The sequence below is a fragment of the Phoenix dactylifera genome, chromosome 6, assembly GCF_009389715.1.
Source record: "Phoenix dactylifera cultivar Barhee BC4 chromosome 6, palm_55x_up_171113_PBpolish2nd_filt_p, whole genome shotgun sequence".
Classification (NCBI taxonomy): domain Eukaryota; kingdom Viridiplantae; phylum Streptophyta; class Magnoliopsida; order Arecales; family Arecaceae; genus Phoenix; species Phoenix dactylifera.
In genome coordinates, this window is record NC_052397.1 from 17393984 (window position 1) to 17410705 (window position 16722).

Below are 16722 nucleotides of genomic sequence, written 5' to 3' on the forward strand. Positions count from 1 at the left end.
TAGATGGATAGAATGCAACGAGTATTCCTGCTGCATGTGAAGATAACTTCAGCAGGGATATTATAATAACACATCCTGCTAAATTTTACCGAACTTGAAGCGAGATAGATGCCAATAGAAGCATAGAAAAGGTGATTTACTGGGACAAATATATGGGAACTATTACACTAGACTATATGAGACACATGAAAGTAGTTAAAAGGGAAAAAGAAAAGGATTAACGAGAATAGGTAAGGGTTCACCGCAGAGTAGGTGGGGCGATAGAAGTGGGGAGGCGAAAGGTGGCGGGTCTCGGCGTCCACTTTGTTCCATAATGACTCCCCTAAAATCTATTTTTTTTTTTCTGGAAAAGAAAAATTTAGATGAGGCAATTAAGTTTTAAAATAGTTGGCAAATTATTTTAAATAATAAACTTTAAATTTACTTTTTTTATGTAGAATGAAAAAAAAAAGAAGTTAAATGTAGGACCTATTGTCGAGTAAAAAAAAAGCAAATTATATGATAAAAAATAAAATCTATGTGGCTGCTGGGATTCGAGCCCAGGTCTCCACGGCCACAACGTGGAATTCTTACCACTAAACTACAGCCACTTTGGTGTCAACTTGTGACTTCAATTAAACATATACAGAGGTTTTGTCGCTGCAGCACTCAAAAAGCGATTTGCTTTGATGCTACGTATACAAAATCATGTGAATTGTGCTTGGTTTTATTTTTTTTAAGAAAAATAAAAGGAAGGAGAAGGGTGGTGTGTTCCTACTTTAAGGGCTCGTTTGGTTCGCAGGAAAAAGAGGGGGAAAAGTGTGGTCAACGGGAAAGTAATGAAATGCCTCTTGTTTGGTTAGAGTTTTCAAAGGAGAGAGATAGGAAAGTTGTATTCCCATGGGAATATGATTCCCACATTTCATGGGAAAGTCTTTCTCATGAGAAACATGGGAAAGTTACTTTCCCATGAGGTGGGAATCACTCCTTTTTTATTTTTTCCCAAAAAAACCCTTCAGCATTAAAGAAACATTAAAAAGGCATTAAAGATCTAATTTTTATTAAGGGCATAATAGGAATTATACATAACTTTTCTAGGAAAGTGGATGGTCAATCAAACATAAGCACTTTGGAAATTTGTCACTTTCCCATGGTTAACCAAACATGCTAAAAGTACTTTCCTAGGTATCCTCTTCCTAGGAATCTGATTCCCAGGAATCATATTCCTAGGAGGGAAAATACTTCCCGCGAACCAATTAAACGAGCCCTAAGTGTGGCTGTCCTTAGTTCAGATGTCTGTACCAATAGCTAGTATGTTTCATAAATAAGGGCATATTTGAAAAATAAGATTATAGCTCAAAGCATCATGGATGTCTAACAAGAATTGTAGGAGCATGATGGACAATTACGGTGCAGTGGATGAGCAAAAATAAAAAACAAAATTGACAAGAATTTTTTGCCAATCCCTAAGCCTAGCCACATACACCATTTCATTAGCTGAATGGCTGGGAGTGGATGCTTTCGCCATATGGATATTCGATTACCTAAACCTAATGGATATACATATTCGTTAAATCATACCAAACTATAAGAAAGACCAAACATGTTTGATTAGCTAAACCTAATGGCTATGCATGTTTGTTAAATTAAACCAAAACTCATGCTTCTTGTAAATAGCTCGCATTAATAAATTTGAGGTAAGTGCTTTACTGTCTTCATTCTCCACATCGGAAAAAAAAAAACAATAAAATTCCACCAAAGGGCAACTACTACGCACCACTGACACGTCGTTTAATGGTGACTGCTGGCCCCTATCCCGGAGTCAGGAACAACTGCCATAATGGGACGAACGCAAGCCCTCTCAATGGTGAAAAAATCGTCCAAATTTCTTGAGGGAGTACAAATCTAGGTACATATTTGGAAGCAAGTGCCAAGTCCTTTCTGCCATGGCTCCATGTTTGTTAAAGGACATGATAGTAACCCAACTAAAGTTACCATGCTTCAGCGGGATGATCCAAAGCTAGGGATCCTTGTACTGGTTTTGGTGGGCTACCGAACCGAGGCATTTAAAAAGAAAGAACTCGCCTCTATCTTTTCAGGGATTCTGGATGTTAGGTTACTGCCACGAGACATGCTCAGCCTATTACTAAATCATCAGTTTGTTATGTTAAACATTGTTTTTTCGAGAAACAATATTTATGATCGCAACTCATATCCGTGAATGGCATCATTAAAAATTGTGGTCTGTCAGTTGAAACATGTAGAAAGCTGCTAATGAGGTTTGTGGGGACAATTATTTCCAATGCATATGTTCATACAAGTTAAAAGATTTTGTTACCTAGGCACGCAGTTGGTCAGAGTCGACTTCTTTGTGAAGAAACCAAGTAAATCAGGGTGGATTTTATGATGTTATCATACCAATTTCATGGTGAAAATACTTGTACTTAATTAATATGGCCAGAATATATTATACGTAGGCACTGAGTTGCTACAGTTATTGCATCAAGGGGCATCTTCATGTTACTAAAATTTGGTCGCCATAGATTTTGTTTGTTGTGGTGTAGGATGCAACGAAGTTTCACATTCGTAGAATTTAAGCCTTGTTGTACGGTTTGCTTTCATTGTACCAAGTCATTTATGTCGTGTGCTCCCGTGCCAACCATCCGCAGCTACGCCATTACCACCATGAGAAGACAAAACCAACCAAAGGCCCGACAAAGCAAAAGCTGCATGCAGCTGAGCTACCTCCTCCCCATCTTTATGATTATACCTCATGCCCCTCATCGAAGTGACAAAAAAGAAAAGGTTCCTTTCCCAACCCACCTCTCCTTCCAGTCCATATGAGACACCTACATCCACTCCCTCGCACTCCCACGCAAAAACAACACTCCAATCACCAGCGCATGCACCGGCCACCTTCCATCCTTCTAATATTATATGATTTCTAACATTATCCACAACTCAAGTATTGGGAGTTAGGGAACTAACGCAATCAACTTAGCATTAATTATCATGCAACCTAGGCGTTAAATATAGCCCGCGCGCAGGGCGGTCCTTGCTGTGTATTGGTTATTAATTTCATGCCACAACATAGTAGGCCAAGAGATTCAAAAAGTGACTCGAGAAACACACTAATAATATATAAGGCACCCAACATTATGACCTGGGGTTGAGGAGTTCTAGACTCATTGACAACCACCATGATAAGAGATCCAATGTATTTAAAAAGAATTTAATTCATTTGGATAGCATGAAGATCGCGTATATTTCAGATATATCGATCTGTAGTGTAACAGAAAATTAGAATTAATGTGTTAGTAAGTATCACGCAATCTCCATCTCAATGATAATATGGCCATGCATTACTGTCTCAACAAACAGCAAACCACCTTTGAGAAAGCTACTTATCTGGTATAGGCATTAATGGAGAAAGATCCAGTTTACAGACATTGAAACATATAATATACGAAGAAAGCCAAACATCTTTCTAAACCGAATCATCCGAGGAGCTTTGACCTTGGCCAGCCATGCCACGAGTCTACTTGTTATGGAGAGGATTCGAACCAGTTGGTACTGCCCTCTTCTCCTCCAAAGTAGCGTTGATAGAAGAGTAGTAAGTAGGAGAAGGAGAAGAAGATATCGAGCCGATCTCTTGAGCCAACGTGACGGATGCGGCGACAACGGAGACCAAGACCATCGTGAAGATGATGACTCTGCCGAGATTGCCCATCGGCGAGGATCCCTGAGTAGTCGATAAAAATGAGAGCTTGTTGGGGACTCACCTTTGCTGGTTATGGATTATAATGGTGGAGAGGAAGGGAGTACAAAGGAGAGGCAGAAGAGATAGTAAGAGCTCTGCCATCTCTAAAGGAACAGGAAAGAAGTTGGGGGGGGAGGAGTAGTAAATGGACCGCCAGAAAGCTACCCCAGAGGCCTTTGATCGCTGACCGCATGAACATTTAGTGCTCATCTCTAAAGGGAACAAAAGGCTCCTCTTTTTGCACTCTTGTTAGCCCCACCAACTCTTAACTCTCTCTCTCTCTCTCTCTCTCTCTCTCTCTCTCTCTCTCTCTCTCTCTCTCTGTGTGTGTGTGTGTGTGTGTGTGTAGGGAGAGAGAGAGAGAGAGAGGGAGAGGGAGAGGGCTGCCTTCAAGAGAACGCGACCGGAAGATTTTCCAAAGGCTTCTCAAAGGGTCACAGAGATCTCTCATCTCATCCTCTGCTGTCTGTTTGCATATGATTCCTTTCTACAAGAATATATAGGTGGAGGATTAGCTGCTTGGGAGGAAGTAGGAAGTTGGTGCACTCGAGTACTTTAGCCACACACAGAAATTAAGGACAGGTGCAAAGGTTGCTGGTGGAGGCAGTACGGATATTTGTTAGTTTGCTGTGGTAATTGGAAGAAGGAAATGACCCTTTCGAGCTCTGAACACTGCAATCTTTAGAGTAGTGGAAAGTGGGACCTGCATGTGGATCATCAGGCCTTTGTTTCTACAAGTTCACTGAGTTCCCATTGTCCGGCGACGGTCTTTTTCTCTCTTTTTTTCCTTTTTTTTTTTTTTTTTTTTTTTAACTTCACACGCATAAGATGCAACTGACTAGTGCAACTACACCTAATGTTTGGGGTTGGGGCCGGGGGAAAGAAAGGGTACAAGAAATTTAGTGAAGATCAGATCCGCTAGGTGCAGGACATGACATTAAGAAGCAAATCCCAATAAACTAGCCGTTGTTGTCATAACTTCCAAACAGAAGAGTGGATTCTGAAATGTGAAAGAGCTCTCAGACATGGTAAGCTCATCCTTAGTTTACTGCCAGAGGCATCTATTCTTTTAAGGATTTAAAAACACCCCTTAGAGAAGCTACATATATTCTACGCCGCATGCAGCGGTGAACAGCTGCAGATCACAATCCTAGCGGATGAAACCAGCCCTTCCAGGGTCCATCCTAGTGCATTATGAGTTGCACCAAGCAAACTTGAGTCACTCCCAAAGATGAAAGTGTCAACCCCACAATGACTGCATATGAAAGTTAGAGCGCAGCAAAAACAAGTATTTTTTTTGAATCGATCTCTGAAGATCACAAGTCGATCTCTGAATATCACAATTCAATCTTTGAAGAAGTCAAGTCGACCCCAGAGTGGTCGTAGAAAGCATACAGATAAAAATAAAAGCCAGCCCTTTCGCGAGTCAGCCCTAGTAGATCACGAGTCGACCCTAAGCAAACTCAATCCAACCCTAAATGACTGCAGGTGAAAGACAGCGTAGCAAAAACAAGCATTTTCTTGAGTCGACATCTAAAAACTACGAGTTGACCTCTAAAGAAATTGAATTGATCCTAAAATAGCTACAGACAGAAAATAAAAAGCAATAAAAACAAATCTTTTCATAAGTTGACCCTAGTATGTCATGAGTCGACCCTAATGGATCATGATTGACCCAAGCAAACTCGAGTCAATACCTCAAAGATAGACGAGTCGACCCATAAAGATCGCGAGTTGACCTCTGAAGAAGTCGAGTCGACCCCAGAATGCCCTAGAAAGAAAACAAAAAAAATGAAAAGCAACCTCTTCACGAGTCGATCCTATTAGATCATGAGTCGACCCCAAAAATAGACGCGCCAACCCTACAATGACTACATGCAACAAACAAAGTACTGCAAAAACAAGCAATTTTTTGAGTCGACACCTGAAGAAATATAGTCGACCCTTAAAGAAATGGAGTTGAACCCACATTAAGCATAAGCAAAAGACAGAGTATAGCAAAAATTGGCACTTTCTTGAGTCAACCCTTGAAGAAGTTGAGTCGACCTCAAAATGATTGCAGACAGAAAACAAAAAGCAATGAAAGCCAGCCCTTTCACCAGTCCATCTCTAAAAAAGCTAAATTGACCACAGAATGACCGCAGCTAGAATACATATGGCAAAGAAAGCCATCCCTTTCACTAGTCGACCTTAAGAAGAAGAGTAGATCCTTGAAGATCACGAGTTGACCTGTAAAGAAATCGAATCGACCCTAAAATAGCTACAAACAAAATTTAGATAGCAATAAAAACTTGCCCTTTTACGAGTCGACCCTAATGGATAACCACTCGACTCCGAACAAACTTGAGTCGACATCAACAATAAACGAATCGACCCCCAAATAACCAAAGGCGAATAGCAGAATGCAGCAAAAACAACGGACCCATGAAAAAAAAATCGACCAAAGATCATGAGTAAATTTTTGAAAATCTCAATAAATGAAAACCATGGAACGAGATTTCTTCTCCAACCCATTTACCAGAAATGCAATAATTTTATTTTTCTACCATGCTCACCTTCCCCACGGGCAAGAGCTTGATTTTGAAAGAGATCCAGGATTAAATCCTTAGTTGCGGCATGTTTAAACCATATTATATTAAAAATATCACCAAATTATCTGATTGGTGCCAACATATCAATTTGCTCAGAGAAAAAAAAGGGTCCGGAACCAAGAATAAAGGAAGCCATCCAACTAATACATGCTTCACAAAAAGAGGCAATGAACCACCAAAGTGGTAGCACGGTGGGAACGAAACTTTTTTTCCATACCAGTAGGCTCTACCACGAGTAAAAAAAATATGAGTAAAAAAAATTCTACGCGCTAAAGAAAGAGTGCCCAATCGGAGTTGCAACGCGAATGAGATTCTCCTCATCCCATCTTCCCTTTTCCTAAGCAAAAAAAAAAAAAAAAAAGGCAACGTTGCGGGTAGACTAATAAATGAACAAATTTTAGACAATGCTGACAAACAAAAATATTTTTGAAGGCGAAGGTTAACAAAAATATATTCCAAGCTCGGGTTTTTTCCGTCAAGCAAAAAATGAGCTCCCAATATGCTTAAATGCCGCACGTGCTAACATGCTGGAGTTAAGCACAAGTTGTCAAGAAGCCTAGCCCACGTAGTGCGGCCCATCAGAAGATGACCTCTTAGCAACTGATACAATATTCCAACACTATAAAATCATCAACTTATTCAGAAATATTGCCATGATGGTAATAATATTTGTTACACCAATAACTTCAATAGATTTAAGAAGGTAGCCACATCAATAACTAGTACAAACGGCATTACTAGTTACAGCCCCTAAATTACGAACAAAAAAAGATGACGGGCATTCAAAAATCATGAAAATTCCCCACTACCACAAGCATAACCATACACTTCAATTTCCCCAACAAACAGGCCTCTAAGAAACTATTACAACAAAGCCAGGTACACCAAGACCAGGTCATGGTCCGAATCGGTACAAGCCCTCACCCATTAAATGCCCATCCATGTACAGAGCAGCGGCGTTCTGGGGATGGTAACCATCCATCACAACAAACTGCATATCCTCCGTCGGCTTCCAATGCCGCTTCCTTTGGTTTATGAACCAGTTGTTAATCTGTTTCTGATCAAGGCCAGTCGATTCTGCCAGGGCCACCTTTTCTGACTCCTGCTCATCGTAATGCAATCATGTTTGCTTCCAGTAGTTAGGTATAACACAATTGTAAAAGCAAGAAAAATCAGTACTCCCTATCAAGAAGATTGTTCAAGAAGAAAGATGATGTAATCTAGTTCAGCTTGCCAAGGATTACTCTTTATTGATACTGAAATGATGAACCTGGTTTCATGCTATCAAGAATATAAAATATATATATATATAAGTATATATGGAGAGAGGAGAGAGAGAGAGAGAGCCTACCGAGGGATATGGCCACTTATAATGCAGCTCCCACCAGCTAAGCAGCTTCTGCCGGGCCTCCTTCGGAAGCTTACCTTTCTTCTTCTTCTTGGACAGCTCCTGCCTCAGGCTGCTCAAGTACCCACTATACTTCTTCAGCAGATGGTGTTTCAGTTCCCTGTCTTCTGCTCGGGGATCAATCTCAGGAAGCTCCGTTTCGCCCCCACTGCCTTCTTGGTGATCCTCTTCAGAGGAACAAGCTCCACATTTATCATCTGGATGGTTCCAATGGAACAGAAACAACTTATTATTGAACATTTATAATGCACACCATCTTGTCATCAGCTTGTCAGTTTTTCCACCACAAGAAAGCATTATACAAAGTTTGATCGACCTCAACAAGTGATATATTCATCTCTCTCTCTCTCTCTCTCTCTCTCTCTCTCTCTCTCTATATATATATATATATATATATATATATATATAAAATAAAGGAAACAAATTTACCAACAAAGGTCGTAGGGCTTGACAAAAAGGACTAAAATGGCCGAATGACTGCCATGTATCTCCAAAACAACATAATCCTAAAACATCTACAGATGATTTTGATAAAGGTAAGAAGTCCAGAATCTTTCATTCAAACAATCTCTTTTTATAATATTTGTGTTTTCATCAACTAGCACAAAATTGCTTAAAGAAGATCAGAGTGGCAGACATGCGCATATATACAAATTAATTCATTTTTCATCCATTTCCTCTCTTATTTCAGCCAACACAAATAAAAATTTTAGGAATCTTTTCCCCTTTTCGTGGAACTACAAATAAAAGTGTAGGACATCCATATATAGGCAGGTCAGTTGTCTTTGGAGATATTTTCATCAATTTCCATTTGTGGATCTTGAAGAAAAGTAGAAACAAGCACTATATTTATATCCCTCAAGGGTAAAACAAGACTCATAAATTAACAGAGAAGCAAAGTTGAACCAAGCCAACATGCAAGTGTTTGAGGTTTTCTACCCCAAAAAGGTTTATCACTGTGCCTCATCATCCCCTAAATAGACTAGCACGCCTCAACTTGCACAAAATTCTAGTTCAACAATTATAGTTAAGGATATTACATATGTAGGTCTCAATTTAGTGGTCACACATCATCCAGATATTGATTTGAAGATCAGCCAAGTACTAATAATTTCGTTCTTCATTCTAGATGTATGCATAGTCCTTATCATTTAAAGACATCTACATCAATCCTATTCTCTCCCACTATTTATTTCCCATGACACTAAACCTCAAATGTAATCCTCAACAAAAAAATATTATTTACATATTTATCATATTCTCGCATTTCAAGTATTTCGACTTCCAGCGAGATAAAAGCAAAATGGTTCACTTGATCATGCTTGCAATGAACTCCAAGGACAATTCATTTGGTCCAACATATTGATTTACCATATTTATCCAAACGATTCACCCTTTGCTTTGCAATCGTATTTGCGATAAAGCATCACCTTTATAGACCCCCAAAACCATTGAAGATCATATTTTTTTTAAAAGAAAAAACCCTAAAACACTTGGTTAATCCTCGTAAAAACATTTCTTCAGGAATAGTGCAGGGATCAGCCAAGTACTAATAATTTCGTTCTTCATTCTAGATGTATGCATAGTCCTTATCATTTAAAGACATCTACATCAATCCTATTCTCTCCCACTATTTATTTCCCATGACACTAAACCTCAAATGTAATCCTCAACAAAAAAATATTATTTACATATTTATCATATTCTCGCATTTCAAGTATTTCGACTTCCAGCGAGATAAAAGCAAAATGGTTCACTTGATCATGCTTGCAATGAACTCCAAGGACAATTCATTTGGTCCAACATATTGATTTACCATATTTATCCAAACGATTCACCCTTTGCTTTGCAATCGTATTTGCGATAAAGCATCACCTTTATAGACCCCCAAAACCATTGAAGATCATATTTTTTTAAAAGAAAAAACCCTAAAACACTTGGTTAATCCTCGTAAAAACATTTCTTCAGGAATAGTGCAGGGATGCCACTGCCTAGGTTTTGAACCAAAGAACTCCGATGCTAACCTACTGAACTAAGTTCGGTAGGCTATCTTCAAGAGCACCTAGTCAAGTTCCACATCCTCGTAATAAATAAACCTGCAACTCTATTTTACATCCATACAATCAGCCTTCTAGTTTTTATCACTATTTAAGAATCTTTTCATAGCTTTGAAACTCAACTTTTTTCCCCATCCATAAATGCTTAATTTAGTTGCACCAATTTTCATGTTTCAGGTTTAAATGATGGTACACACCTTCAAAAGACAAAACTATCCTTATTTTACCCATCATTGTGAGCTTAAATGCTGCCCTGTTGTTTCCTAGAAAGTTTCAGCATTATAGGACTTTTAAAGTTTCATCTGCTACATAGTTAGGAGTATGCAATGTGTGCAATTCAAATAAATGGAAAAATATATAGTGCCAAGAAAAACAAGTATAATTCCCTCAAGGATACATCCTGTGACAAAATTTAGCTACTAAATGATGATATTTCTAATATCTTAAAAAATTATCTTTTTTAGGTATATTAATCTTTCTGTTATATTAGTTTTCCAACCTTTAGCTCTCTCCTAACTATAGTAGGGAATGTTCATTACCTACAAGGGGGGCAGGGCATCTTGGAGGAGACACCTTCGTGCCTCAATCTATGCCTCGCAACCCTAAGGATTTTACAAACAAGGCAGAGCCCTGAGGGTTGAGATATGATTACAGCAACAGAAATATGCTTCCCATTCTTATATCCATCATACTTTGATTTACTATTCATGAGTTGCAGGTGTTGGCGAGAGGATTGTGGTGTTCTCAAGATTGCCACCTGCAAAATCCAGAAGACGTTGTTCTGCAGGTATATTGCCTTAGCCTGTTAGCAAACTCAAACATTGAGGGAGGGCACAGCACCTCGAAAAAACCATCCACGTTCTTGAAAGCCTACAACATCTAACTCATATTCTCATATCCCACTTCATCCATTAGATACCTTGCAGTCATCTTGGTAGCCATATTCCATGGTGAAAAAACACCTTAGGATCAGCCTGTACCTTTCAGACATACTTAGGCTTAATTCCACTTTCCTCTTTAAATCATATCTTGGCTTGCTCTTAAGATACATATTAATAGGAAATTACAATCTGCAAACCTCGAGATTCATGGTGAAAAAACACCATAGGATTAGCCTGTAACTTTCAGCTTTGCATGCACATGTTTGCAATAGGGTAATTAACATGGTTAGCTCCTTAACCTAGAAATCATGCTTTGCTATTATAATCTGTATGTTTAACATCTATTCATAGAAGCTAATTAGATCACGAGATTTAGACAAAGCCAAGCAACAAGCTATGCCAAAGTGTTAAGCTAGACAGATCCTTTCAGCGCAGCAGGCAAACCTCAGTCACCAACTAAATTGCTTTTCAGATGAAGATACCATGTTTGCAAAACCTCAAATATGCAATGTCTGACAAAATGTTCAAGGAGTCAAAGATAAAGCTAAAGCTCCATCGCAGCATTTAATAGATGTCTATCGTGAGTCAAACCTGCCATGCCATGGTCCAGCTGCAACCATGGCTCACCGCTAATTATAACTTTTATATCTTCAAGGTCCATGATCTTCACCTCAATCAAAGTATATTTTTATGATTACCGAATTCTTAATGAGGGTCTGAAAATGCAAATGAGTTGTGCCCGTACATTCAGTTATTTAAAAGCAATGCAGATAAATTGCTAAGAGAATGGTAATGTGAAAATTGCCATGACTCGCTATAGGAATCCCTGGCATTGATGGCGCTTTTTAAGTCACTTGCGACTCTCAAAAGCGTCACATGATTATGCCCCGACACTTTAAGAAGCATCGAAAAAGTGTTGGCAATGCAAACATGAAAAACCAAATTCATGATGCCTTTTGGTTCGCGTCGTGCGTTAATCATAACGGCATTTTTAATTGTCGCTAATCGATGACGTTTTTAACATGCGTAGGCAAGTGAAGCGCCTGGACAAGGCTTCCGAAGATGCTTTGGTGCATCACAAATTAGCACTGCTAATTTGGGGATAAGGCAGAGGAGGGGGATGAGGAGGAGAAAATTGAGGTTTGGATTTAGGGTTTGGATTGGGGCAAGGGGATCGAAAATGTAGGAGGAGTTTTGGTGTCCGACAACGCTCATTATCATCGTCCTCTTCATGAAATTTAACGACACTAATAACACTAGCCAGAAAAGCGTCATGGGAGGCCAGTTTAAAATTTCCGCCGCTTATAAGCATCGCTAATCTTTGACGCTTCTTAAAAATGTCGAGAGATTTTGGCACGCTCGGGAGCTGCCGACGCTTTCTACTAGCATCAACAGCTTAGTATTGGCTTTCCATCTTTTTCTTGTGGTGACTAGCATCATGCAATCATGCCCTAACGCGTCAGCAATGGAAGAGAAAATCAGGTCTTAGAACCTGTATGCATACGATGTCCAAGCATGCAAAACATGCAAACCGTGAGGTAAACTAGCTGACTAGCAAAGCATGCATGTGTCCAGTCCATTGTGAGCATGGGTGCATATAGCCAGAGGTGGCACTTTGATGCTATTATTCACATACAACAATGTTGAATATAGTTACACTAAAGAACCAGAAGAATATGGAGAGTGGATGATATGGAAGGTGTTCACATTTACTTGACTATTTAAACCGAATGCTAGTCAAACTTAAATAATAAAATCACACATCACAAACAGCTAGAAAAGGCATAACCATGGCCACGAAAAGGCATCAAATGACCAATGAACAATTTTAAGTGATCCAAGAGGATAATCGGACTCGATTTGGACTACTTTGGCTACTATGGGTTGAGCTAGACGAAATCCAGGAGCGAGTTTTGCCACATCCAAAAGCTAAATCGCATACAAAACTTCCGAAGGTCATGACATACAATGCCCAATTGAAATAATCTTTACTAGAATTGGATAACTTTTAATGTTCTACGATATAGTGCCAACCCCTAAAGGGTTGAAATGGGCTGAATTTCCATCTTTTGGGAAATGAAATAGGCTGGTCAAACAAAATTTGACCAAACATATCTACTAAGCTGTAAAAAATCAGTCCGAGCAACAGAAGACAAAGTCAATGTAGAACTTGTAGAATTTTAAATTTTTTTATTTCTAATAATTATTTTATTTTTTAAAAGCTAATCCTATTATGCAAGAATGGGAATTATGCAAGAACGGATCTCACTACAATTACTATAAATAGAGGCTATCTGCCTCAATTTTAATTCATCAATTGAATCATTTATTGGTCATAGATGAAAGAAAAAAAAAAGTGAACTCTACTTCTGGCAATTTTTCATCTTTTCCTAAATTTATTTTGAAAGATTCTAGCTGTGCGGGTTGAGGAAAAATTCTCTCCCCTATTGGATCATTAAACCTTAAACAAACCACCAAAATATAGTACACGACACAGGATAAAAAATATATAAACAATATAAGTTTAACGAAAAAAAGGATAAAAAGACAAATGGATAGAACAAAGCAACAAGACAATATATAGAGCATCTTGGCTGATTCTTTACATTTCAATTTGTTCAAAAATAGGATATATCTTTTCCTTTTAAAACAATCTACAGAAGAAGAAAGAATTGAAAAATTGTTACTTCTAGTTAGAGCATACTGTACTGTCTGAAAAAAATACTGCAGAGCAATATACACAGAACACTTTAATAAATGTCTTTGGTCGAGGTCCCTTCTATGAAGGCAAGCTGACAGCATGTCAAATATGCAAACAAGAGACATTTATGACATTAACAAAATTTGCTTTGGCTAAACATATTGAAAGTATGCCTAGCTCATCCTACTAAAGATCCTCCAAGGGAGAAAAGTGCAATACGAATTCTCCATAATTTTGAAGAAACCTAATAATTGTCACATTATCTCCACTTTTCAAGGAAAATGCACTCGTTAAGTTCAGTGTAATGCAAATGAATTTGGAGAAGTACCAGAAATACAAGATGCATTTTTTGATTATTTTAAACAAATGATTGTATGGCTACCATGAGATTCGTGCTCAAGACCAGCACAAGAACCGTAAATATGACAATGCATTGCTACATAATGTTTAATATCCTACGTCAGTTCCAGAACTCCAACTTACATTAACTGCAGTCATTAACACAGTCCAGATATCATAAATTCAGTGTGTGACAAAAAACTTCAAAACAAGGCAAGATTACAAGCATTACTTAATCACTCATTAATTGCTGAACAAATGTTAGGTGCAGTTGAGTCATGAGCAAATTTTCAAAATCTTGCACTAGCTAGCATAAGTAGCTTCATAGCTACAAGAAACAACCATTCAGTTTTAAGCTTTCTTTTATAATACCCTTCAAGTATTTGAACTTCGCAATCTACCCCACATGATCAAGAATATGCAAAATCTATCTAATATTCAAGTGGGAAGCCAACACCAAGACTATGTCCGTCGCCAAAGTCAGTTGTACTGAAAGGACAGCAACTTATAATTCGTGCATCCAATGTTCTTTCTGGTATTGCTACATGCCCCATTACCCTAGAGAGGGAAGGGGAGCATAAAGTGTAAGATGGAATTAATAACATAATAAATAGATAAACAAGGGAAGTGATACAACGATTATTCCCGAGACTTTGGAACCCCGAGATAGCACTTGTCCACAACGGAAAAGGCAAATTTTTTAAGACCAAAATCTGTCTTGTCATCTCCCTCCTCTCTAAATATTTTCACATTAAGACTGCTTGTACATGTATAGATGCCCTCCAAGCCCCTTTCGTTTTCCTCCTCTCTCCCCTCATAATAAACACAATATACAGTGGAACGGAAATGATAGCTACTATAGCCTCGCGAGACAGCCAGAGAAAGCCTTCCTTCCCCTTTATATGTCCCGTTACTATATAGGATACATCCATATAGAAGGATCACTTAAAAAACAAAGAATTATAATACATCTAGAGATATAGGGAGAGAGTAATAGTAGTAATATCCACTTTTTTTTTCTTTTTGAGAAAGAGAACGGTGTGGACAATTATAACGAAAGAAGAAGCAAGCAAGAAGCCGGTCAAGATTTTCTGTTTACGGGCTCGCGTGAAAGAAGGGTGTCTTCGCTCATAAATATGCAACGTACTTGGCGTACTGGCATACGGCCGTACGCCTCGGCGTTGCACTGTTGCAGTCCAAGCGTCCGAAACCCTAACACCACACCACCACTCCTCTTTTCCAGATGGATTAACAGCCCATATGGAGGAGAAAATATAAGCCAAGAAACTTACCTTCTATCCCAATACCCAATGGCTTAATTGTTCACGATGCTAAAATGTTGATCAATTATAAAAATTTAACATATTTAGTGCTAGCTAGCCAGTAGAATCACAAATTTAACCAGTACCAGTGGGGGTTTACCAGTGAGGATGCAGAAGGATCCATTGGTGAGGGAGTTGAGCTGCGACTCAAACCTCCTGATAAAATCCATCGCCTCCTCCATTGGCCTTGTTAGTTCCTCCCTATACTTCACTAGCATATGGTAGTATGCCTCCTGTCACGATTCAAAAAATTGCAAAATATTAACCAATTTGGATCTTCAAACTAAAATTCAAAACAACCAATTGGTTCAGCAACAAGTTTGAGTGGTTGTAAGAAAATAAGTACCATGAATTGGTCGAGCTCGGGGTCGGCCGGCTGGTCCCGGCAGCCCACGTGGGCCCGCTGCCTCACTTCAAACTCCCTCGCCACTGCCGAGAGCCGGTCCGCCACCTCCGGCGGAGCTCCGACCTGTTAACAAACATGTATGTTATTATTACCTGCTATAAACGTTAACATGAAAAGGAGGTCGTGAGAGATTTCGAAAACCTTTTGGCAGTCCATGTAGGCTTTGAGGAGGTTGGAATAATGGGGGTGGGAGATGATTCGGGCCTTCATGGCGTCCACGTCAGTAGGTCTGGTGACCGGGTAGAGGTGGGAGGAGGAAGAGGAGGCGGCCTCGGGTTTGGGGGGGTGGAGGTGGGGAAAAGTGTTCGCCTTTGGGTTTGTGCCAGAGTAGATGGAAATGGAGGCAGTGGTGGGGGGTGCAACCAGTACAGTGGTTGGGGTGGTGGTGGTGGTGGTTGAGGCTGTGACCACGGAGGAGGGTGCGTACATGAAGCGCCCCCCTCTGGGGTTGGCCCCCGTCTGGGACAACTCCTCCATCCCTCCCCCAGCTACCAGACGCTCCAGACCTCCAAAAGTATATCAACGAAATAAAGAAAAAGTACAAGAAACGACTGCTAGAGAAGAGAGGAGTGCGGGGGAAAGTAGCAAGAGAGGAGATGGTGGAAGAGAAACCTTTAGACGGAATTATATATCATCCGACGGAGAGGAGATGAGAGAGCCGGAAGAAGATGGGATGGATGGCAACCACCACCAAAAGAGAGAGACAGAGACAGAGAGAGGGAGAGAGAGAGAGGGGAAAGGCATAATATCTGGTGGCTTTCTTTTCCGATGTCAAATCATCTAGACAGGAGCAGTTTTTTTTTTTTTTTGTTTTTTTTTGCAGTGGCGGTAGAGATGTAACTCAAAGCCTCAACTGAAAAAAATTTACCCCCAGAATCCACAAGAATACGAGAGAAGTGATGGGGACGAGAGAGAAAGTGACTTCCATTGGGGAAATGGCTTGGAGATACACCGGACCAATACTAGCTGCTGTATAAGATATAATAAATATATAATATTTGTCACGACGCACTCACAAGTCTCACACCATGCCTTATTTTAATTCCTATGCGATCGTGACTGTACGTATATATATATATATATATATATGATCAACTATATTCTCTTTCTTAATATGTTTTCAGTCGAGTCCTCGGAGAGCTGGAATGGCCGGCGGGCACCGGCAAGCCATCGCCAGTTCCCCACTGCGACAAGACCGCTTGCTTGTGGCCCATCGAGAGGGTTGTTAAAGGTTGAAAAAAACTGTGCAACTCTTTTCAACAAATATATATATTATTG

The 16722-nt window shown here is 39.5% G+C and overlaps 1 protein-coding gene and 1 non-coding gene across 3 annotated transcripts; both read right to left on the minus strand.

Annotated features, from left to right (window-relative positions):
- Positions 1-518: 518 nt before the first annotated feature.
- TRNAH-GUG lies at positions 519-590 on the minus strand. Its single transcript has one exon. It is a non-coding gene; the product is annotated as a tRNA-His (tRNA).
- A 6362-nt stretch (positions 591-6952) lies between these two features.
- On the minus strand, positions 6953-16169 carry LOC120111138 (homeotic protein knotted-1-like). Of its 2 annotated transcripts, XM_039127653.1 has the most exons (6): positions 16057-16162; positions 15586-15950; positions 15385-15507; positions 15139-15271; positions 7682-7935; positions 6953-7432 (listed from the first exon to the last, which is right to left on the minus strand). In XM_039127653.1, exons 2-6 carry the CDS (start codon positions 15919-15921, stop codon positions 7226-7228), a joined length of 1053 nt encoding a protein of 350 aa, XP_038983581.1. In that variant the 5' UTR covers positions 15922-15950; positions 16057-16162; the 3' UTR covers positions 6953-7225. The 2 variants fall into 2 exon arrangements, with proteins under 2 accessions (XP_038983581.1, XP_038983580.1); XM_039127652.1 differs by having other exon boundaries at positions 15586-16169.
- Between the last annotated feature and the right edge of the window lie 553 nt (positions 16170-16722).

Excerpts from the sequence above, each read along its gene's own strand:
- LOC120111138 (XM_039127652.1), bottom strand. The coding sequence starts at position 15,921 with ATGGAGGAGTTGTCCCAGACGGGGGCCAACCCCAGAGGGGGGCGCTTC. Across the intron at positions 15,272-15,384 it reads CCGAGCTCGACCAATTCATG|GAGGCATACTACCATATGCT; the intron begins GTACTTATTTTC and ends GAATCGTGACAG. Across the intron at positions 7,433-7,681 it reads ATAAGTGGCCATATCCCTCG|GAGTCAGAAAAGGTGGCCCT; the intron begins GTAGGCTCTCTC and ends TACGATGAGCAG.